Raw genomic sequence first — 23,049 nt, 5'->3', positions numbered from 1 at the left:
AGGTAGGGATTGGAGATGGGGTGAGTACTACGGTTTCAGTGAGGTAGGGTAGCAGCGATTTCCTGGGGACCAAAGCAGAATGCCCTGTCAACTCTGAGTAGGGACAAGTTAATGTGCAGGAATCACTGGAAAATCCTGGAAAATAAGATTGGTAATGGAAAATTTGATCTCCCTGACTTCATAATGCATTCCAGCCCTACAAAGTGAGCCTGTGTGGATCTGGCCTCAAAATATTAGTTACTTGGAATAAAGTGGGAGAATGTAGAAATCTACATGATAGGATGGGTTTCACTCTACAGTTGCTTTTTAAAAATGAGATTAGGGGTGTCTGGGTGGTTCATTTGGTGATCTCAGGGTCCTGGGATCGAGGCCCGCATTGGGCTCCTTACTCTGTGGGGAATCTGCTTCTCCTCTCTTTCCCACTCTCCCTGCTTGTGCTCTCTCTCTCTCACCCTAATATTTTTCTTTAAGATTTTATTTATTTAACAGACAGAGATCACAAGTGGGCAGAGAGGCAGGCAGAGATGGCGGGGGGGTGGGGAAGCAGGCTCCCTGCTGAGCAGAGAACCCGATGGGGGCTCGATCCCAGCAACCTGGGATCATGACCTGAGGTGAAGGCAATGCCCAATAACGGAGCCCTGCAGGCGCCCCTGTATGTGTCTTTAAAGCTGAAGTGCGTCTTCTGATGGTGTTGTTTGGGTATTGCTTTTGGTGCAGCTACCCACTCTATTACAGAATTTAGTCCGCTTACTTCTTTGGTAACTGCTGGATGGGTTTACTGATGCCATCTCATTTGTTCTCTTCTAGATAAGAGAACTGTCTGTGGGTGTTGATGGTTTTCTGTAGTGCCGTGCTTTGATCCCGTCTTTGTATCTTCTGTGTGTCAACTGTTGCTCTGTGGTCACTGGAGACTTCCATAAAACATCTAGATGTGACAGTCTAATGTAAGCTGATAAGCAACTTTACTCCCCTTATGTTTTACATTTTTGATGTTTTCACATTGTGTGCCTTTTAAAAATTATGGTAGCTATAGTTATTCTCAGTACTTTTCTCTCTTAATCTTGCTGCTATAAGTGGTTAATGTATCACCATAAAATAGGATTGCAGTATTCTGAATTTAGCTATATAACTACATTAAATGCTTATTTTGTTATTTTTAAAAAAGATTTTAGTTATGTATTTGTCCGAGAGAGTGAGAGTGAGCACGAACAGGCAGAGAGGCACAGGCAGAGGGAGAGTAAGAAACAGACTCCTTGATGAACAGAGAGCCTGATGTGGGGCTCCATCCCAGGACCCTGTGATCATGACCTGAGCTGAAGGCAGATACTTAACCGACAGTGCCACCCATGCACACCTATGTTCTTTCAAATCTTGTATTTACTGTATCGTTTCCCATACCTTTTCTATATGTGGTCCTGCTCCGAACTCAGGTCTCCTCTTGGGGGGTGTGGAATTCCTGATTGTAGGCCTTCTCTTAATACTGCAAGGCAGGGCCAGGTGCTGATAGCCTTCTTTTTGCTTTCCCTAGTGTGCTGTCAAGTGCTCCTGTTTGACTCCCAGTCCTACAGAGTGGGGCCAGTGCTGTCTGCACGCTCTAGCCAGCTGCAAGGCCTCAGTCTGGATGCAGTTGGGAGTGCACTCAGGGAGCCGAGCACCAGGTTTGGAGATGTGTGGGTGATGTGCACTGAGGACTAGGGGGTTCTGAGGGGTCGTATAGTCTGCAGTGGAGTTAGTAGGATCCACGTCTTTGATACCCTGTAAGACATCTATGTGCTCTTCTCACGGGATTCCTGGCCCCAGGTTATGTAGCTCACCCTGGTATTGTAGGGAGTGCAGAAAAGACCTGGGTTTCTATGGCTAGAGGTCACTCACTCAGATGCTCTCCCTTTCCCCTGTGGGAAAGAATGTGGGCCAGAAATGCTGTCTCATGGCACTAAGGCATGCCCTTTTTGGGGAACGGGGATCCAGGTAAAGTGAAACTGTTACTCTTGCCCTTTTTAATGCACCTGGTCTTCAGCGATCTTCCACTTGCTCCAGCCGTGTGCTGGACCTCCATCAGAAGACAGCCCCACTGGTTTGTATGGTTGACATAATGGGGGATTAATATAAACACAGTACCAAGAAACTAAATTAGGAAAGGGCAGATAACCAAACCAGGTTCCCATGAGAAGGTATCAGACTTTTAATGTGATTCCAATTGTAAACTGTGGCGATTTTTTTTCTTATATAAATAGTTACTGTTTTCAAAATTCTGACAAATATATTATGCATTAAACTTAGAGATGAATCATTCTTTGGTCTGAAGTATGTCCAGGTGAATTATTTCCGTTTTGGCCCCGAATAGCTCGCATTGGACCAACTAACCAGTGGCAGCGGTGAACCCTTCATGAAGGACGCAAGCAACTGCCCTGTGGCACTGCAGTGTAGCCTCTCTGGGTGACATGACATGACCTGAGGAGAGGGAAGCCCGCCGATGTGGTCATCATATTCACACCAGCTTCTTCTACTGAAGCACCTGGAAATGAACACCACAGAAGGACAGTCCAGAGAAGTAGGCAGCTTGTCCTGACTGAAACAAAATCAACTGGAAATTGGTTCAAGTGAAATACTGAGGCTTCTGCTTCCAGATAAGTTGTTGAGTAGAGACAAGAGAGACAACAGGAAATTAAAGATTCAATCAAATAAAAATTGTACTGTTTTAAATTCAGAGACTTGTGAAATCAGAGAGGACTGTAAGAACCATGAAGAGACCATCCGATTTCCACAAGTCTGGGAATTTGCTTTGTATAGAAACTGAAAATCATGGGCAAAAAAACACTATGAGGAAATAGCAAGTAGATGGATATATAAACATGTGGACTGACATAGGCTGATAGAAATATAGAGAATCTCCAATCCTGGGATCCTTTTCCCCATAGGTTTTTAGGTGGGGATAAGGAGGAAAAGCATTTTGTCTTCTCAGTTTATAGTACTTTGGGAGGTGTCTTCATAAATCTAGAGGAACAACCTGGAAGACATTAACGTCTTTTTTTTTTTTTTTAAGATTTTATTTATTTATTTGACAGACAGAGATCACAAGCAGGCAGAGAGGCAGGCAGAGAGAGAGAGAGGAGGAAGCAGGCTCCCTGTGGAGCAGAGAGCCCGATGTGGGGCTCCATCCCAGGACCCTGGGATCATGACCTGAGCCGAAGGCAGAGGCTTTAACCCACTGAGCCACCCAGGCGCCCCAAGGAAGACATTAATGTCTTGAGTGAAATCAAAACTCCTGCCTATCCTGAGCATATTTCAGCTCCTGGATGGAAGAAGTGATGTTTCCTCACTTGAAGAGAATAATAAACTCGTCTGGGTAAAACCACATCAACGTAAATCTCCTCCTCTTTTTAAGACAATGTGCAAAGTTAAAAAATACAAAAACATCTTTGCAAAGCAGCAGGAAAGGTGATGGAACAAATTCTCATGTATCTTTGGAGTTAGGAGGAAAATGTGTAATATTACTACACAAAACAGAAGTTATAAGAAACACAAGAAGATGGAGAAACTCAATAGTTCTAGGTTTGGGAAGCACTGTTCTGTTGGTGATGTTAACATGTCACCTTAAGACTTTAAACATAGAAAGCAAATTAGGGTGAGGAAACATCAATAAACACACCAATAATTTCTTCAAACCTAAGGAGAGAGTTGAAGCAGGGACTGAAAAGGGCATTGCATCCTCACTCATAACGGTATAAATTAATTATAAGCACCTGTATTCTCCTTTTTGCCATGTGTGAACAAGGATGCCTAAGCACGTTCAAGCGAGTAGGATCAGTGACTTGGCCTGTTACCTGGTGTCTCCCGGCTTTCTGCATTTGCCTGTGGGGGGGACCTGGGATGCAGAGGTCTCCTCAGTTGGGTGACTTGTGCATTTGTGGCTGCTATGACAGGGATACAGGCAAGGCCGGCTTATCTCTTCTGCTGCTGCTTTCAGCTGTGCCAAACTGGTGTTTGCCATTAGTAGAGGGAGTGCTTTGTCACTACAGACATTACTGTTAGGTCAGGTAATTTAGGCTTTCTGCACACAGGATACTCCAAATGTCCTCAATCTTTATCATTGAACACAGCCCTTTGGCAACAAAATTCTCCTGTCTTCCTAGGAATGTTTTTTTCCCCCCTTATTTGTTTTAGCAGACTTCTGCATGCCAGATGTGTTGCTGAATGAATGAGTGCATGGTGATTACAGGTCTAGAGACTCTGCTGCACAATTTGCTTATTTAAAGGATAAAGCAAAGTATTTCTGCATTAATTACAGACCTGTTTTCTCTGACATGCCACTTCTCCATTTTGTTCGACAGAACTGTGGGTGAAGATTCTTCCATACTCCATTTATATTCTTCCATGTCAGTCCATTATGTGAAGGTTTGGTCACACAGGTGTGACCCACATGCACATTCTCTCCACTTGGGATTACCTTCAGTTGAGTGAAGTAATAAGGATGGAAAAATGCTCTCCCACACCGATTATAAACCTAGTGTTTCTTGAGTGTTTGAGCCCTCAAGAGTGTTTATAGTTTGAAGCTATAGGTGGTGAATCATCTACACTGATTATTTTTACATGTATTTTCTCATGTTGTTTAAGGTTAAAATATTTACTGAAGGCTTTCCCACATACATAACATTTATATGGTTTCTCTCCAGTGTGGATTCTCTTATGCAATCTAAAGTTATAGCTTCTATTGAAGGCTTTCCCACATACACTGCATTTGTACGGTTTCTCACCGGTGTGAGTTCTCTCGTGTCGTCTAAGGACAGAAGAGTGATTGAAAGCTTTCCCACATAGGTGACATTCGTATGGTTTTTCTCCAGTGTGAGTTCTCTCATGTCTTTTAAGGACAGAAGAATCAGTAAAGGCTTTCCAACAGAGGTGACATTCATACGGTTTCTCTCCAGTGTGGGTTCTCTCATGTCGTCTAAGGACAGAAGATTCAGTGAAAGCTTTCCCACATAGATGACATTCGTAGGGTTTCTCTCCAGTGTGAGTTCTCTCGTGTTTTCTAAGGTGAGAACAGTGAGTGAATGCCTTCCCACAGAGATGACACTCATATGGTTTCTCTCCATTATGAGTTCGCTCATGTTGTCTAAGGTACGAAGTTTTACTGAATGTCTTCCCGCATAGATGGCACCCATATGGTTTCTCTCCAAAGTGAGTTCTTTCATGTTTGTTAAGGTCAGAACAGTGAGTGAAGGCTTTCCCACATAGATGGCATTCATGGGGTTTTTTCCTTGTGTGAATCATCTCGTGTCGCCGAAGGTTATAACTCTTACTGAAGGCTTTCCCACATAGATGACATCCATATGATTTCTCTCCAGTGTGAATTCTCTCATGTTTTCTAAGGTCAGAACAATGAGTGAAGGCCTTCCCACACAGATGACATCCATGTGGTTTCACTCCAGTGTGAATCATCTCATGTCGCCTCAGGTTAGAACTTTTTCCAAAGGCTTTCCCACATTCATGACATTCAAATGTTTTCTCTCCATTCTGAGTAGTATTGGTTTGTCTATGGGCAGAGCTTTGAATAAAGGTGTTCCCACGCTGATGACATTCATGTGATTTACTTGTAGTGTGACTCTGCTTATGTGTATTAAATGATGGGAAATGACTGCTGTCTTTTCCACATTCTTTGCTGATACAGGGATTCTTTCCCATTTTAGGTACCACATATTGAGTCCATGTTAGTATTTCAGTTAAATTTTCTCCAAAATCATTGCATTCAAAAGGATCCTCTTGAGTGTGAGATCTCTGCTATTCAAAAGGAAATGAGAGACTGTTGAAAAAGTTCCTCAAATTTATTCCTTCCTTCCTTCATCTACATATAAATTCTACAGTCATCATTCAGGGACAGAGTCCTACAACACTGTCTACATTAGTTACATAAACATGTATGTATTCCTCTCCAGGAAGCATAGAAATTTTCTTTTTTTAGCAGCCCAAATGCAGAGATATCTGATTAAAGACAATGTTTCAAAACAATACTGTGTTTCAGGTGTTAGGTATGTAAGTTATGATCATGCAGCTGTCTGTTTACAAGACCTTAGGTTATGGTTTTGACTTCAGATTAATTTCTTCCCTAAAATCAAACTAACCAAAACTTCTTGCTGTGAAAACCCTTGATTCCAGCTTAAATTATGATTAGGTAATGGTGCCCAATTCCTTCCTTATTCAATACCCACATCTCTCAAAGCACAGGTTCATCCCCTTGAGGCTTACCGTTGCACTGACTAATGCTGTGTCCTTCTTGCAGACATGTTGCATGAATATCATTTCTTGTTTTTTAAGATCATCTTCCCTATCTGAAATGATTGGGGAAAAATTGCGATAGTGACATTGACAGAATTAAAATGCTGAAGACACTAAATGCTCATGGAATATATTTTGAATACTGACACAGAGGTGGGAAAGAATGTCAAATTAAGGAATACCAAAAGGAGAAGAAACACATAGGACATCAACAGTTGACATTTTCAGGACTGAAAGATGAGAAAAATAAGATGGAGATGGCAAGCTGGGGAGGAAAAGAAAGGGAAAATCTTCACAGAAGAGAATCATGGAAAGGGACATATGGTGTATTTTAACTTCAAGAGTACATAACTATTACCTTCCCAAAGACAGAACAGAAATCGACACCTGTTAAATATAATGACAATATCTAAAAAAATTTCCCCCTATCATATTGTCGATCTTTTTAAAAAGCAGCTAAGTTTCATTTGATGATTCTTAGGACCTACTCACTCACTTAGTAGCTCTTAAGGTAGCTTACCCAGACTCTGGCATTGCAGCAAACCTAGCCCTTCTTTTGAAAGGTGCTCTCCTGGTTCCAAGTGGGAAATCGTATCAGATTTGTAGAGCTGTCTGCCTGTTCATAGAAAAAAGAGAATTGAATTTTGACTTCTGTGTAGGACATGGCATGATCATCAATGTAGGGCCAACTAATGGGAAAGAATGAGGTAACCTCTGAAAGTCCTCTCCGGTAAGAGTATGTTGAAAACAACATGGATAGTCCTTCACCAACAGAAGGTTAACTCTTGACCTTTCACAAAGACTTTAAGGACCTGTCATTATTGATGCCTAAGTTCAGAGACCAACTGTGCAATCTTCAATATTTTAACACAGTGAGAAGATATAAGTTCTCACAGTGTTTGAATATTATATCCTAAACGAACCCAATAAATAAAACTCCATCAGAAAAAATCTAGATTCTGCATGGAAAACCACTTATCTGTTTTTTTTTTTTTTTTTTTTTTTTTTACTTAAGATTTATTTATTTTAGAGAGACCCAGGGTGGGGAAGGGGAAGAGGGCGAGAGAAACTTAAGCAGATTCTGCACTGAGTATGGAGCCACTTTATTGTTCAATCCCACGACTCCGCGGAGATCATGACCTGACCTGAAACAGAGTTGGACCAGCTGTGCTACCCAGGTGCTCCTGGTTTTTTTTTTTTTTTTTTTTTTTTTAAATACCCATGGTCTGATCAGTCCCTACAGGAAAAAAAAAAATTTTTTTTTTTTTAAAGTCAATGTATTTACTTACCAATTCAAAAATAATGAATTCCCACCACTGTTTGGGTGTTGTGGAGATTGAGTAGCAAGAAAGACATGAAACTGTGTGAGGAAAATTACATTCTAGTGGGATGACAAATCAAAGTACAATGAGAAGATTGCTGTGAGGCAGTTGTAAGAAGGACAGTTTTCAGTGAGAAATGAGGAGTCTTAGCCACACAGCTGTTGAGTGAATGAGTGAACAGAAATATACGTACAGTGGAATTTTGATTGGAATGGCATTAAAGTATAGATTGCTCTAGGCAGTATAGACATTTTAACAATGTTTATTCTTCCGATCCAAGAGCATGGAATGGTCTTCCATCTTTTGGTGTCTTCTTCAATTTCTTTCATGAGTGTTCTGTAGTTCCTCGAGTACAAATCCTTTACCTCTTTGGCTAGGTTTATTCCCAGGTATCTTATGGTTCTTGGTGCTATAGTAAATGGAATCGATTCTCTAATTTCCCTTTCTGTATTTTCATTGTTAGTGTATAAGAAAGCCACTGATTTCTGTACATTGACTTTGTATCCTGCCACATTACTGAATTGTTTTATGAGTTCTAGTAGTTTGGGGGTGGAGTCTTTTGGGTTTTCTATATAAAGAACCATGTCATCTGCGAAGAGAGAGAGTTGGACTTCTTCATTGCCAATTTGGATACCTTTTATTTCTCTTTGTTGTCTGATTGCTGTTGCTAGGACTTCTAATACTATGTTGAACAAGAGTGGTGAGAGTGGGCATCCTTGTCGTGTTCCTGATCTCAACGGGAAGGCTGCAAGCTTTTTCCCATTGAGGATGACATTTGCTGTGGGTTTTTCATAGATAGATTTGATGAAGTTCAGGAATGTTCCTTCTATCCCTATATTTCGAAGTGTTTTAATGAGGAACGGAGGCTGGATTTTGTCAAATGCTTTTTCTGCATCAATTGAGAGGACCATGTGGTTCTTCTCTCTGCTTTTATTAATTTGTTCTATCACACTGATTGATTTGTGAATGTTGAACCATCCTTGTAGCCCAGGAATGAATCCCACCTGGTCATGGTGGATAATCTTTTTAATGTGCTGTTGGATCCTGTTTGCTAGGATCTTGTTGAGAATCTTAGCATCCATATTCATCAGTGATATTGGTCTGAAATTCTCCTTTTTGGTAGGGTCTTTGCCTGGTTTGGGGATCAGGGTAATGCTGGCTTCATAGAAAGAGTCTGGAAGTTTTCCATCTGCTTCAATTTTTTGAAACAGCTTCAGGAGAATAGGTGTTATTTCTTCTTTGAAAGTTTGGTAGAATTCCCCAGGGAATCCATCAGGTCCTAATGCCATTCCAAACAAAATTCCACTGGCATTCTTCAAAGAGCTGGAGCAAATAATCCAAAAATTTGTATGGAACCAGAAGAGACCCTGAATCGCTAAGGAAATGTTGAATAACAAAAATAAAACTGGGGGCATCACGTTACCTGATTTCAAGCTTTACTACAAAGCTGTGATCACCAAGACAGCATGGTACTGGCATAAAAACAGACACATAGACCAGTGGAACAGAGTAGAGAGCCCAGATATGGACCCTCAACTCTATGGTCAGTTAATCTTCGACAAAACAGGAAAAAATATACAGTGGAAAAAAGACAGTCTCTTCAATAAATGGTGCTGGGAAAACTGGACAGCTATATGTAGAAGAATGAAACTCGACCATTTTCTTACACCGTACACAAAGATAAACTCAAAATGGATAAAAGACCTCAACGTGAGACAGGAATCCATCAGAATCCTAGAGGAGAACATAGGCAGTAATCTCTTCGATATCAGCCACAGCAACTTCTTTCAAGATATGTCTCCAAAGGCAAAGGAAACAAAAGCCAAAATAAACTTTTGGGAGTTCATCAAAATCAAAAGCTTCTGCACAGCAAAGGAAACAGTCAAGAAAACAAAGAGGCAACCCACGGAATGGGAGAAGATATTTGCAAATGAGAGTACAGACAAAAGATTGATATCCAGGACCTATAAAGAACTCCTCAAACTCAACATACACAAAACAGATAATCATATCAAAAAATGGGCAGAAGATATGAACAGACACTTCTCCAATGAAGACATACAAATGGCTATCAGACACATGAAAAATGTTCATCATCACTAGCCATCAGGGAGATTCAAATTAAAACCACATTGAGATACCACCTTACACCACTTAGAATGGCCAAAATTAGCAAGACAGGAAGCAACATGTGTTGGAGGGGATGTGGAGAAAGGGGAACCCTCTTCCACTGTTGGTGGGAATGCAAGTTGGTGCAGCCTCTTTGGAGAACAGTGTGGAGATTCCTCAAGAAATTAAAAATAGAACTTCCCTATGACCCTGCAATTGCACTACTGGGTATTTACCCCTAAGATAGAGATGGAGTGAAAAGAAGGGCCATCTCTACCCCAATGTTTATAGCAGCAATTGGCCATGGTTGCCAAACTGTGGAAAGAACCAAGATGCCGTTCAACGGATGAATGGATAAGGAAGATGTGGTCCATATACACTATGGAGTATGATGCCTCCATCAGAAAGGATGAATACCCAACTTTTGTAGCAACATGGACGGGACTGGAAGAGATGATGCTGAGTGAAATAAGTCAAGCAGAGAGAGTCGATTATCATATGGTTTCACTTATTTGTGGAACATAACAAATAACATGGAGGAGATGGGGAGTTAGGAGAAGGCATTTGGGGGAAATTGGAAGGGGAGGTGAACAATGAGAGACTATGGACTCTGAAAAACAATCTGAAGGGTTTGAAGAGGTGGGGGAGTGGGAGGTTGGGGGAACCAGGTGGTGGGCATTAGGTCACGGACTGCATGGAGCACTGGGTGTGGTACAAAAACAATGAATACTGTTATGCTGAAAAAAAAAATATGTACATAGTAAACACTAAGAGACTCACCAATTGAGACGAGGTGACTGATGTTCTCCAGCATCACATCTCTGAAGAGTTTTCTCTGGGACCTGTCCAGCAGGGTCCACTCTTCCTGAGTAAAGTCTACAGCTACATCCTCAAACGTCACTGATTCCTAGAAGATTATGGACGTTTTCAGACAGGATCATCCCAGCCAATATTCAGGGGCATATGGTACAGACAACCGCACTAAGGAAGTGGGGGCTGCACGTACAGAAAGCTCAAACAGAATGCTGGGTTCAGTCATCATTTTCAGTGCACACCTGGACATCTGACTTTCAGATATACCCAGACACATTCACAATACATACATTTCATTATAGAGATAGAGAATGAGGTGTGATCTAACCTGTGGGTTTTGCAATAAACTTGTAATTGAGACTTCCAAATCATGAATATAACAGTCTCTCTGGAACACTTAAAACTAAAACACTATTTCCCACCAATTTTAAGTAAATCTATGGACTCATGACACAACCTGCCACTTTTAAAGTACTTTGACAAGATTATTCCCCTATACGAGCTCAGTTTCATCATCTATGATATGGTGTAATGACCTTTTATGAGTTCTTAAAGATCCAATGACATAGTAAATGCTAACAGCAAACATTTAAATGCAACTTCTAGTTTTACTATCCAATAACTACCAGAGTATTGAAGCAATGTCCATAATTCTGTAAAACTGAACAGAAACCACACAGGATATGAGATCAGCAGCACATCCTTTAATCTTCACATAACAGGTGTTCATTATAAAGCATAAAGATAAATGGTTCATTATAAAGCATAAGGATAAATGGTTCATGAGCATGAGTCAGAGGCTGAGACTTCCCTAAGGAAGGATAGTAGTGTCCGGACTCCTCCTATTGCCTGAGGCCCTCCAGGGATCTGTTATCATCATGCTTTTCTTTATCTCCTCCCCTGGCTCACTATGCTTAAGCCACTTTACTGTTCCTGTCTCTTAAGCTCATCGAAAATTCCCAGGGGTCCTTGGGTTTCATTTTACCTCCTATACTCCTTTTCCTGAATTATACTCAAAGTTAAGAAAACAGTATTCCCTATACATTCTTTCCAGTTACCAAATTTGAACTAAGGGAAATTATAAAGAGGGCAATAAAATCAGGATTTGGGACAAAGGAAGTAATGACTTTTAGTTTTCTCTTTTATAAGCTTCAAAAAGTACAAACACATTCTATCAAAACTTTTAAGAGGTTTAAATTGGGGGAAAGAAAGGAGGACTCCTCCTTGGCTTCTCTGGCATGACCGTCATTCATTTTCCCTCAGTATTAATCAGCAACAACCTCCCCTCCCCCCGGCACATATAATACTGCATTGACAGAGCTCACATGTGGGAACATCTGACTTTCTACTGGACTGTAAAGTTATGCTCCTTTTTCATCTCTATCACCTGTACTGACCTGAATCCTAAGCCCACTACAGTTAATAAAATGGTTGACAAGTGCATTTTTGGTGCCAACTAGGGCATGGGATGGCTATGAAAAAAGAACTTCTCTCATGTCTCCTGAAAATGTAGGGCATTAACTGAATCTGAGACACCTCAGCATAACATTGGGAAAGAGATTACCACATGATGAGTCCTTGACCAAACATGACCATTCCACAGTTCTTGGAAAGCTTGAAAAACTTGAGTGTACTTAGAACATGAATGCCTGTGGGATTTATGTCCACACGATGGCAACAGACACCCTATTTCAGTAGGAAGAATAACTCCCTACTCACTTGTGAGTCCATTCTTAGTAGCTCAGTTGCCAAGTATCTTCTGGGTTTTCACTCATACACAGTCTCTCAGCAACGGGAGGCAAGGCTGAGGAATGAGAAAGGAGCCAATTAAACTATAGCTGCCCACAATGTCCACACCCACTTGTTACGAAGACCCACTCCACCTGGAAGTAATCCCCAGCAGATCAGACAGAAACTTGCAGTGCGCTCCAAAGGAAACGGGGAGAAGAGGTCAGCTCTCCAAAGGTAAGGCTCTACTACTGCTTGGAGAGACAACAGCAATACCCTCAATTTAGGAAGAATGTGAAGAGCCAGTTCCCTCCAATTACCAAACAGGATTTCTTGCACCTGCCACATGCGGAAGCACTGTGAAATTTCCCAGACTTAGGTATTAGCTTGTTTATTAGCAGTTTCCCTAACTCCTCAGCTCTCTGGTGTCTCAACTCCATCCCTATACTTCCCTGTCCAGCCCTCTGGATACACATATCATCCATCATTGTCTCCACCAACACTGGCCTTTAGATTTGTTCTGAATGGGTTTGGTTATGAAGCAAGATCGTTAAGTATGAATTTTATGGGGGTGACTGGGTGCTTCATTTGGTTGGGCATCTGACTTTGGCTCAGGTCATCATCCCAGCTTCCTGGGACCAAACCCCACATCACCAGGCCTCCCTGCTCAGTGGGGAGTCTGCTCCTCCTTCTCCTTCTGCCCTTCCCCCTGCTCATGCTCTCTTTAATGAATAAATAATCTTAAAAAAAAAGAACGTATTTAATGGTAAGATTAATCAATTAAGTGACTTACTTCATTTTGAGGGTCAAAGGCACCCACCTTACAAATTTACCCCTTAAAATCCCCTGCATCAGAAAATTGCAGGAATATGTGGGTTACAGCAGAACTCATGTCTAACAATCTTTATGGGGTAGTACTTCCAGAAATTAAAGAATGAAAGGATTTTAGGAGGACGTTTATTTACTCCAGCTGAAGTTTTAGAAATTTAGCGGAAATCTGCATTAGCTGAAACTTCCCTGAATTTCAATGTTTGATTTTGTGTATTTGTCTGTGAAAGCATTTATAAATTTTAACTCCTCCCCTAAAACATCCATAGGAAGTAAGTGTATTTCATGGACAGGTAATAATAACGAGTCATAAACAGAAGTAGTTTAACTTACCCATTTGTATCTCATGTCAAGAAAAGATAAAGTTTTATTTTATGTGATTCTGTGCTTGGGAGATAAACATAATTTGTTTGTTTCTTCCTCAAAAGAATTCTGCTAATTATGGTTTTGTTACTAATTTAATAAATGCCATCATTGGAGAGGTTCAGGAAACTCCAGTAACATGACAAACTCCATGCACACCGGCACATACATTCACATAAGTGGCCACCAGAACAGTGTTACAGGCAGAATCTGAATTTTCCTTTGCCTTTCTCCCACTCTCAAATTTTAGGGATTACACATCACACCTACATTTTACCCGGAATAGTACCCCTAACATTAACCATGAGAGACCCCACCCTGTGTTTACAACCTACTGTCCTTGCTTTTTCGAGAATTTGTTCCTGCGTTCACATTCTGTATGGCGTGAGAACCACTGCACTGCCCCAATTCCCAGACATCAGCCTCCAGCCTGCCTCATTTTTTACTGCCCAGTTTAATTCAGTTATTCATCACCATAGGTATTTACCCAGGCTAATGCTATTTATTTTTTTTTACTATATCTGCTGATCGAGGGTCCAACAGAAGGTGACTCCACATACCTGCCTATCCCATGACCGTATGTGGCAACACAGGACTAAGACACGGACCCTCCTGTATATGTCAAGTCACAACTCACAGTGGCTTCCAAATGTATCCGGCAACACCATTCTTGTTCGGTAACTAATGAATCTTCCATGCTCCTTAAATATTTCAAACCTCCATGCCTTTGAACTCACACATTCTGATTTCTGCCCTCATTTTCCAAAAAATGAGTTTTCCTACTAAGTAAATGAATTATCTAACCTGACAGATTATTCCTTATTTTTCTTTTTGACAGATTCTTTCCAGAGTGAGTGATCACTGTAAGCATTGATTTTACTATAAAGAGGATATTTTTTCCATTTTATTTTATTGTGGCAAAATACACACAATGTAACATTTACCATCCTAATCTTTTTTTTTTTAGATTTTATTTTTCAAGTAATCCCTATACCCAACGTGCCCTGAGATCAAGACTCACATGCTCCACTGACTGACACAACCGGGCATCCTCCACCCTCGTCACTGTAAAATGTACAGTCCAGTGATGTCAATACATTCATAACTGCACTCATCACCACCATCTGTCTCCAGAACTCTCCATCTTCTAAACCATTAAACAACTCCCATTCCTCTTCCCACCCTCACCCTCTGACAGTCATGGAATTTCTACTGTGTATCCCTGGATGCTGGGATCATGACCCGAGCTGCCAGGAAGCCCTTAAATAATTTTAAATACCGCAATAATTAGATCACATCAACAGATCATTAGAAAAACATTTGACCTTTCAAAATAATTGAGAATCTTTAAAATTCACATCAAATAATAGGGAATCCTTCTTGCTAATCAAGAAGATGTCAGGAAACAAACTCAGCAGCGGACAAAGAAGCAGTCCTGCTCATGTAAAGGCTGAGAAGAAGGGGCCGGCCAGGGTTGCCCCTACTCATCATCGCCTGGGACACATGAGTCAGGACAAAGAGAAACATAAAGGAAACACAGATACAGACTCAAGGACCTGGAACTGCAGTCATCCTCAGAAGAGAGGACTTCAAATCCTAAAGAACAGGAGAATGCTTTTTACTGATCAGACCTAGTATGAATATTTTCAGAAGCGGACAGATCTATGCTTAATATGCTCAAGTCAATACTTTATGTTTAGTTACAGTAATTCAAAAACAAATAATCACATAAAAAAAAGTCTCTACTTACAATAACAAAATATTATGGCTCCCATTTGAAATCATCATGTAGACCCATGTAAAAATGTTTTAAGAACTTTTTGAGGACTTAAAATGACAAGAATAAAGCCTACCAGACCAATTCTTAAGCTAGAAGACACTGTGACATAAAAACCTCAGTGACTATAGAAATTTGGTACAATCCAAATTTAAAAGTAGCACATAGTATTTCATATAAAAATTGAGAATTACCTTAAAAGTCAATTTTGTGTCAATTTTGATTTTGGGTAACAGTACAGCCAAAACAATTTGGAACAGTAAAAAAATGAAGGTAGGTCAAATTACCTATGAAGATACATTATCTGAAGCTTTAACACAAGTTAAGTAGTTAAAATAAAGCAATGTTCAATGATACAATATTAGAAGTAAATGGAATTTTTTTTTTTAAGATTTTATTTATTTGACAGAGAAAGACACAGCGAGAGAGGGAACATAAGCAGCAGGAGTGGGAGAGGGAGAAGCAGGCCCCCTGCTGAGCAGGGAGCCCAATGTGGGGCTCGAACCCAGGACCCTGGGATCATGATCTGAGCTGAAGGCAGCCGCCCAATGACTGAGCCACCCAGGTGCCCCTGAATATGATATTTTTTAATGTGAAATAGGTGATGCCTTCCTTCCACAGGAAAAAAACAAAGGAAAGGGCATGAAGAAATATTTTGGCTTCAATGCATAAACATTGTAAGAACAAAGTAGGTGTCTGTGTATGTATGATTAAACTACAAAATAAAAAAATAGTATGTAAATGCACATGAAAAAGGAATTAGAAAAACATTTAGTAACTCTAAAAAAATAAAATATATTCAGTCTCTTTTAAGTAATTAGAAAATGGAAATAAAGAGTTGTCATTTCATCCAAATCTACATGTTGTATGCACACAATGAAATCCTGGCTCTTGCAGGGGGAAACTTCATGAGTTGGTCATGGGTAAAGATTTCTTTGCAATTTCGGGGAGCCATCAGGCCAGAATCTATCATAACATGAAAGGTGCCATCTCTAGGTCCAGCAAACTCCTGACTTACGCAGACTGTAGGGACCCTCAGAAGCCTGCGGAGGGCTGTATTCCTTATGATCTATCAACAGTAAAGGCGCGTTGGGATCAATGTACTGTGAACAATGTTAAAATTCTCTTTATGTTTGGCATTTAGGTTGATCTTAAATAGCAACCAGTGAATAAAACACCATGAGTTGAAATGCCGCCTCAATTTGTCCCGGCTATCAGTTTGTGATCTCTTCCTTCTATTGTAAATTCCTAATATTTTTAGCTCAAATGCACACATTCACTTTGTTAAGCTTCAAATTCATTATACAACCAGGTATAACAAATCTCCCCTTATTGGTATTCTTTTCCAGGATTGTTCAGGTATTGCTGAGATTAATTTTCTTTAATCCTTGTGTGTAGAGAGCTAATGGTACATCCAGATTTGGTCCTTATACAGTACCTACTGGCAAACCTCACCAAGACTGTAGTACCCAGTCCTTGTCTCTAATCACAGACAGATGGAATTGGTCTGCAGTTGGGAGAGTACAGAGGAAAAGCCACGGGTAAATGAGGAAATGTGTTAGGCAGGCTACCTGAGAGTCAGATTGGTATGTCCTAAAAACAGCAATTCAGGAAGCAGAATAATCAACAGAAAGGTGAACTTTTCCGGAGAAAGAGCCATTCCTGAATCACCATCATCATCATCTTTCTCCTAGTTTGGAAAATGTGCCATTCAGGATTTTGAATAAACTGTGGGGAGGAAATCAGCATGCGGACTAGGTGGTCCTCTGTGGTCTACTAAAGCACCAGGGAAGAGGAATGATAAACTTGCAGATGGAGTAGAACAAGTGTCTGCCCTGTGTTTCACAATGCCCGATTCCTGCTGAAGCCCACCTGTCATCCGACATTCAGGGGAATGGGAGTCTGTGTGACCCTCCCTTTCAAGTCACAATCCTTGCAGTCTCTTGCAGTATAGGCTGAATACAGGATTACCAAGGGAGGATGTGGAGTTCTCCTCCTGTCTCTGTGCTCCCAGGCTCTCCCCCATCTATTAACACTCACTGCACTTTATCCTCCCATCCCAGAACCAAGGTTTACCTCCCCATTGGAGAGATATGTTTGTTCTGTGCTTATTTTAAAAATTTTTGGTCTTTCCCTTCCCAAAGGTCTTGTGCTTTGTGTGTGGGTGTTTTGGGATAGGCAGAGATGACAGAAGGAGAGGCCCGGGGAGAGTAAACTATCATTGCATTGGCCTTATGCATGCACTGGAGTTGTGTTCGATAGTGACAAGGCCTGCCCTTCTCACCCCTGCCGCTGAAGGTTCCAGACCCTATTCCAGCCTCCTGAGCAGCAGCAACTTCTCTACTTCATGGTTTTACTCACACTGATTAAAAGCTTTTGATTTCCCATTTTTCCAGAACATCACATCAATACATCAAAAAACGTACTGTTGGGGCGCCTGAGTGGCTCAGTTTGTTAGGCCTCTGCCTTCTGCTCAGGTCACGATCTCAGGGTCTTGGGACTGAGTCTTGCATGGGGCTCTCCGCTCATGGGAGAGTCTGCTTCTCCCTCTCCTTCTGCCCCTTGCCCCTGCTGGTGGGGGCTCTGTCTAAATAAATAAAAACTTTAGAACCATATAAAAAAAGAAAGGAAAGTGTTGAATATTAGACTACCTGTTTAAACCTGGTTTTGAATGTGAAGACCCGAGTCCTCAATATATCCAAGAGCTGCACATGGAAACACTGGAGCGGTGCACAGAAACACTGTAGCTGCACACGGAAACACTGTAGCGGCGCACAGAAACGCTGTAGCTGCACACAGAAACGCTGTAGTGACGCACAGAAACGCTGTAGCTGTACACGGAAACACTGTAGCGGTGCACAGAAACGCTGTAGCTGCACTCAGAAACACTGTAGCTGTACACGGAAACACTGTAGTGGTGCACAGAAACTGTAGCTGCGAACAGAAACACTGTAGCTGCACACAGAAACACTAGCGGCACACGGAAACGCTGTAGCTGCACTCAGAAACGCTGTAACTGCGCAGGGAAACACTGTAGTGATGCACAGAAACGCTGTAGCTGCACACAGAAACGCTGTAGCGGCGCACAGAAACGCTGTAGCTGCATACGGAAACACTGTAGCTGCACACAGAAACGCTGTAGCTGCGCACGGAAACACTGTAGCTGCACACGGAAACGCTGTAGTGACGCACAGAAACGCTGTAGCTGCACACGGAAACGCTGTAGTGACGCACAGAAACGCTGTAGCTGCACACGGAAACGCTGTAGTTGCACGCAGAAACGCTGTAGCTGCACACGGAAACGCTGTAGCTGCACACGGAAACGCTGTAGCGGCGCACAGAAACACTGTAGAATTATCTGCTAACCAACAAGGAACACTTCCGTATGTAATAAAGACAGGAAAAGCACTGCGGACTCTCGTCTGAATGTGACTTACCTGATTTAACAAGGAGAGCAACTTAGGACTTCACAGCAATGTCCCTTGCATTGCCCGGCGCCAGTGCTGGTCGGTCTCACCCGACCTGTCCCTGCTCCTCGCTGTTCTGCCCTCACATGCTGACCTGTGTTCCCCGGGCCATTCCTCCCTCACGTCCGCTGCTCCTGTCGGAGTCCTCCGTGACACCCCTCCCGGCCTGCACGCCACTGCGCGGGAGCCCGCCGTCCCTTCCCGGTCTTCCTCCTCACCCTGCCGACACGCCGCGCCGCTCTCCGGGACCGAGGCGCTCCCTTCCCAGCGGGACCCGGCACGCGAACACGCCGGCACACGCAGCCCTGGGGCAGGTCTGGGGCGCGGGGACCGGGCCCGCTCTCCCCCCACGCGGCGGGGACTCAAGGGGCCTCCCGAGGCGGGTACGGACACCACGGCCGCCGGAGGACGACGGCTGGCGGCATCGGGAGGACTGGATTCTGTGGAGGCCTCGGGGCGCCTTCGACCGCAAACAGACACGGACTACCGGCCCAGGGAGCGCAGGGCACGGCGACTCCCCGCGGGTCTGACGGGCGGTTGCGGGGCCTGGGGCACCCGCAGGAGTCCTCGGCCCCGGGGCGTGGAGAACGGAGCCAGGAAGGGGCCGACGAGCCCGGGTTTAAACCTCAAAGACCACAATCCACTTACCAGACCAGAACCTTCGCTTCCGGAACTCCTCTTCCGGTGTTAGTAGGAAATCGCGAGGGGCGGGCCTTTGCCCGGGAGGGGCGAGGCCAAGGTGGGGCGGGGCCGTGCGGGGAGCGCGTCCAGCGTGGGGCGGGGCCGGTGGCAAGCGGCGCGGCCCGCCCGGGACGTGGGCAGAGGGAGGGTAAGCGGGGACCGAGTGGCCGCGGAGGGGCGGGGGCACGGGCGCGGCCTGCGTGGGGTCAGGGGAAGGCAAGCGCGGCGGACCGCGGTCACAGCGGAAGGGCGGGGCGCGGCCGGCGTGGGGCGGGGCCCGAGGGAGGACTAGGCGGAACCCAGAGGGGACCCCGGCGAAGGGGCGGGGCCGCGGCCGGCGTGGGGCGGGGGCCGGGGCCCGGGTGCGTCGGGAGGTAGGATAGAGGCTTGCCGCAGACTCTCCGGTCGGCCCCCACGGTCGTGGCGCGCGCGGGCCGGCAGGCCGCTCGGGTCGGTTGGCGGCTGCTCGCTGTCCGCGGAGCTGTTGGGGCACTTCCAGGTAGGACCGGGAGGCGCGCGGCCTCGTGTCCCGCGTGCGCAGACGCGCTCTGGTTGGGGGTGACAGGTGTGAGCGCGGCCCCCGTTGTCTGGGCCGGCGGGGCGCGGCGGCCCGGCGGGGGCGGCCTTGGGGCGGCGGGGTTCGGCGGGCGGCGGGGCTCTCGGAGTTTTAGGGAAAAAACCAGGAGACGTGTTAAAGCGCAGTGAAGGGTGCTTTCCTCAGGGTGTGGGGCTCTTTCTGCGTGGGTGTGGGGACCCCCGCAATGTTGCCGTGGACGGGCGGGTGGTTGTGCTCCACTGCGAGTGGCGGTGCGCCACGTGGAACTCACACCGGGGAGCAGAGTAGGGTTCGTGGGCAGCAAGTTACTAGGAGGAAACGTGAGGGTTAGGGTTGGTGAGAAAGAGTGACTTGATATGTTTCTTGCTGAAGGCGGTCCTGGGATGTTGGGTTCGTGCAGGGTAAGGACTGCGCGGATACTGTGGGGCCTGAGGACAGGTTCTCCGAAATGTACAGTGACATCGGTTATTTTAAGTAAGAATTACTTAAGAGACAGCCCATGCCAGAAGGACACCCAGACTCTCCTCTTCCTCCCCGAGGCACGAAGTAAATCCGCCATGTGGAAGGCTCGTGTACAAAGGAAGCCGATTCAGATTCTGAGCCAGCAGAGCCGTATGCAGACTTCGTTCAAACCGTGAACCTGGTTGATGGCCCCTCCACGCGCAGCTGTGCATCTGCTTGTGGACGAATCACCGAAAGGAGAACCGGCTTGTCCTTGAGATGCCCATCAACGCACCCTGCATTCCTTGATGCTAACCCTAACCCTAAAACTCGTGATTCCGGCAGTGTGTTAACCTGTACGCTTTTGAGTTTTTACAAGATGTGAAAAGTTTATAATGCTCAGGGGCGCGTTCTCTGCAAGGAGCATGTTTCCTGGGCAGCTGGAGTGAAACTCTCTTTTTCCTCAGGTGTCTTTGCTTTGCATCAGCATTTCCTGTTGTAGTCAGCAGGGTTCAGAGCAACTCTGTGGGAAGAGCCGCGTGTTGTCCGGCAACTGCCGACTGGCGCTTGGTGCCCGCCCAGGACCGCTGTGCCCGTCCAGCTTCTCAGCACCTCATGGGCGTGTTGCGTGAGTTCTGACTGATATCCCGACCTCCTCAGCTTGTGGTGACGGGCTCGATGTTTATTCCAGCTGTTGAAGCATGCTGGTAATGTTCGTTCTTTTTCTTTTCTTTCTTTTTTTTTCTTCAAAGATTTACTTACTCATTTTAGAGAATGAAAGAGAGTGCGAGCAGGGGATGAGGGAGAGACAGTCCAAGCAGACTCCCATCGAGTGCGGAGCCAATGTGGGCAGATCATACCCTGAGATCAGGACCTGAGCTGGAGCCAGGAGTCAGATGCCCAACAGACTAAGTCCCCCAGATGCCACACTGGTAATGTAATATTCCTTACATGGGAATAACCTAGAGGGGTTGGAGTTACTGGGTTGTTTTAACTTTGCATTATACTAATTGATGTTATTGATAAAAGCTTTGAGTAAATTTTCTGGCTAGAAATATGAAGAACTGAATCATTCAGCTTGGAAGAGAGGGAATATTTGCTGCTTCTGGCCAAATAGCACTTTCAGGAGACCTCCCAGGAGATAGAGCTGGGAAGTCTTTTTTTTTTTAAAGATTTTATTTATTTATTTGACAGAGAGACAGAGATCACAAGTAGGCAGAGAAGCAGGCAGAGACAGAGGGGGAAGCAGGCTCCCCGCCCAGCAAAGAGCCCAATGTGGGGGCCGATCCCAGGACCCTGAGGTTATGACCTGAGCTGAAGGCAGAGGCTCAACCCACTGAGCCACCCAGGCACCCAGAGTTGGGAAGTCCTGATTGCTGAGGAAGCCCTGGAGCCCCTAGAGGTAGCCAGTACCAGAGGGGACTGACAGTCCTTAGTGTCAGATGAAGCCTTAAGAGGACCCCTGGGAGTGTGGGCCCCTGCACCCTGAAGGCTCTGCCAGTGGGTGGGGTGGGCTAGACCTCCATGTGGCCAGGTGCCCCCCCACCCCGACCCGATTCTGACTGTGCATGGGCAGGTGAGGAAGGTGGGGTGAGGTTGGGACCTGGACTGGGCAATGTCTGGCCAAGCTGGGTGACAGGAGGACATTGTTGGGGGATTCATGGCATCTGCCTTTTTCTAAGCCTTAACCTACATAGTTGGGTCTCTCTCTCCTTAGGGCAGACCTGGAAAACTTGGATTTCCCTGCAAGGTCAGGGCCTGCCCACTGACCAGGAAGCTGGCCGAATGTGGCACCTGGGAGCCCATGGTGTGGCCAGTCTGCAGGGTGAGTGACTGTCACCAGTTGAGAGCTGCCGTGTCAGAAAGTTTAGAGGACGGTTTCCTGCTACCTGGAGGTTATACACACAGAGGTAGACTCTTAATGTGGTGGCAGTTTTTCAGTATTGGCTGCTACATCTGCCTAAATTAAATTCCTGTATTAGAAAAATGCACATATTTCATGCAGTGAAATGCTGTAGATACGTGCACTGCCTTTCTGCACAGGACTGTGTGGCTGCTGGGGTATTCTTCACTAAGACAGTTAGGAGATTGGATTCCTAGTAACCCCATGGGCACCCCTTCAGGGGAAGTGAGGTTTGACACCTCAGAGATACTTTGGAATGGCAGGGCTCCTGTCTGGGATGGTGTTGGGGTAGTTCCAGAGTGAATCATGGCGCCAGTAACCTGGAGGCCTGGACCGGCCCCACTGCCCTCATGTGGTGAAAGAGGTGCTGGACTCGGCACCCGTGAGCCAAAAACCACAGCAAGGCCAGCAGTGTGGGCACAAGGCAGCGTGTGAGAGCGGCCCATGAGGAGCAGACAGTATCTGCCTAATGTTGTCAGTCATCAGGAACACTGAACGTATTTGCCTCAAGGGCAGAGCTGGAGGAATCTGGTGGGGTGGTGCGGGATGTTCTGGGGACCCTCCAAACAGACCTCTGTGAGCCTTGGGTGTTGAAGGATCCCTGGGCCCAGGGGGCCATCGAGTTCAAGCTGCCAATGTTTGAAAGCATTTCAGGGAGAAACCACTCTTTTTTTTTTTTTTTTTTTAAGATTTTATTTATTTATTTATTTATATTTCTTTTCAGCGTAAGAGAATTCATTGTTTTTGCACCACACCCAGTGCTCCATGCAATGAGTGCCCTCCTTAAT

At 44.7% G+C, this 23,049-nt stretch overlaps 1 protein-coding gene and 1 long non-coding RNA gene across 6 annotated transcripts; one reads left to right on the top strand and one right to left on the bottom strand.

The window, feature by feature from the left end:
* Positions 1-3,237: 3,237 nt before the first annotated feature.
* LOC125090492 (zinc finger protein 596-like) lies at positions 3,238-19,360 on the bottom strand. 3 transcript variants are annotated; one of them, XM_047713196.1, is made up of 6 exons: positions 19,329-19,360; positions 12,237-12,321; positions 10,485-10,611; positions 6,794-6,889; positions 6,244-6,326; positions 3,238-5,778 (listed from the first exon to the last, which is right to left on the bottom strand). In XM_047713196.1, the coding sequence occupies exons 2-6, from the start codon at positions 12,246-12,248 to the stop codon at positions 4,531-4,533; spliced, it is 1,566 nt and encodes a 521-aa protein (XP_047569152.1). In that variant the 5' UTR covers positions 12,249-12,321; positions 19,329-19,360; the 3' UTR covers positions 3,238-4,530. The 3 variants fall into 3 exon arrangements, with proteins under 3 accessions (XP_047569152.1, XP_047569160.1, XP_047569171.1); XM_047713204.1 differs by lacking the exon at positions 19,329-19,360 and adding an exon at positions 18,651-18,813 and having other exon boundaries at positions 3,238-5,775; XM_047713215.1 differs by lacking the exons at positions 6,244-6,326; positions 19,329-19,360 and adding an exon at positions 18,651-18,813 and having other exon boundaries at positions 5,603-5,778.
* Positions 19,361-19,427: 67 nt separating this feature from the next.
* Positions 19,428-22,403, top strand: LOC125090510 (uncharacterized). 3 transcript variants are annotated; one of them, XR_007124355.1, is made up of 5 exons: positions 19,428-19,509; positions 20,457-20,714; positions 20,826-20,986; positions 21,111-21,290; positions 22,076-22,403. It is a non-coding gene; the product is annotated as an uncharacterized LOC125090510 (long non-coding RNA). The 3 variants fall into 3 exon arrangements; XR_007124354.1 differs by lacking the exon at positions 19,428-19,509 and adding an exon at positions 19,726-19,860; XR_007124356.1 differs by lacking the exons at positions 19,428-19,509; positions 20,457-20,714 and adding an exon at positions 19,726-19,860.
* Positions 22,404-23,049: the final 646 nt, after the last annotated feature.

This window comes from Lutra lutra, chromosome 2, assembly GCF_902655055.1.
Source record: "Lutra lutra chromosome 2, mLutLut1.2, whole genome shotgun sequence".
NCBI lineage: Eukaryota > Metazoa > Chordata > Mammalia > Carnivora > Mustelidae > Lutra > Lutra lutra.
The sequence above is the reverse complement of the archived record's forward strand: the minus strand, read 5'-3'. Positions and strand labels throughout refer to the sequence as shown.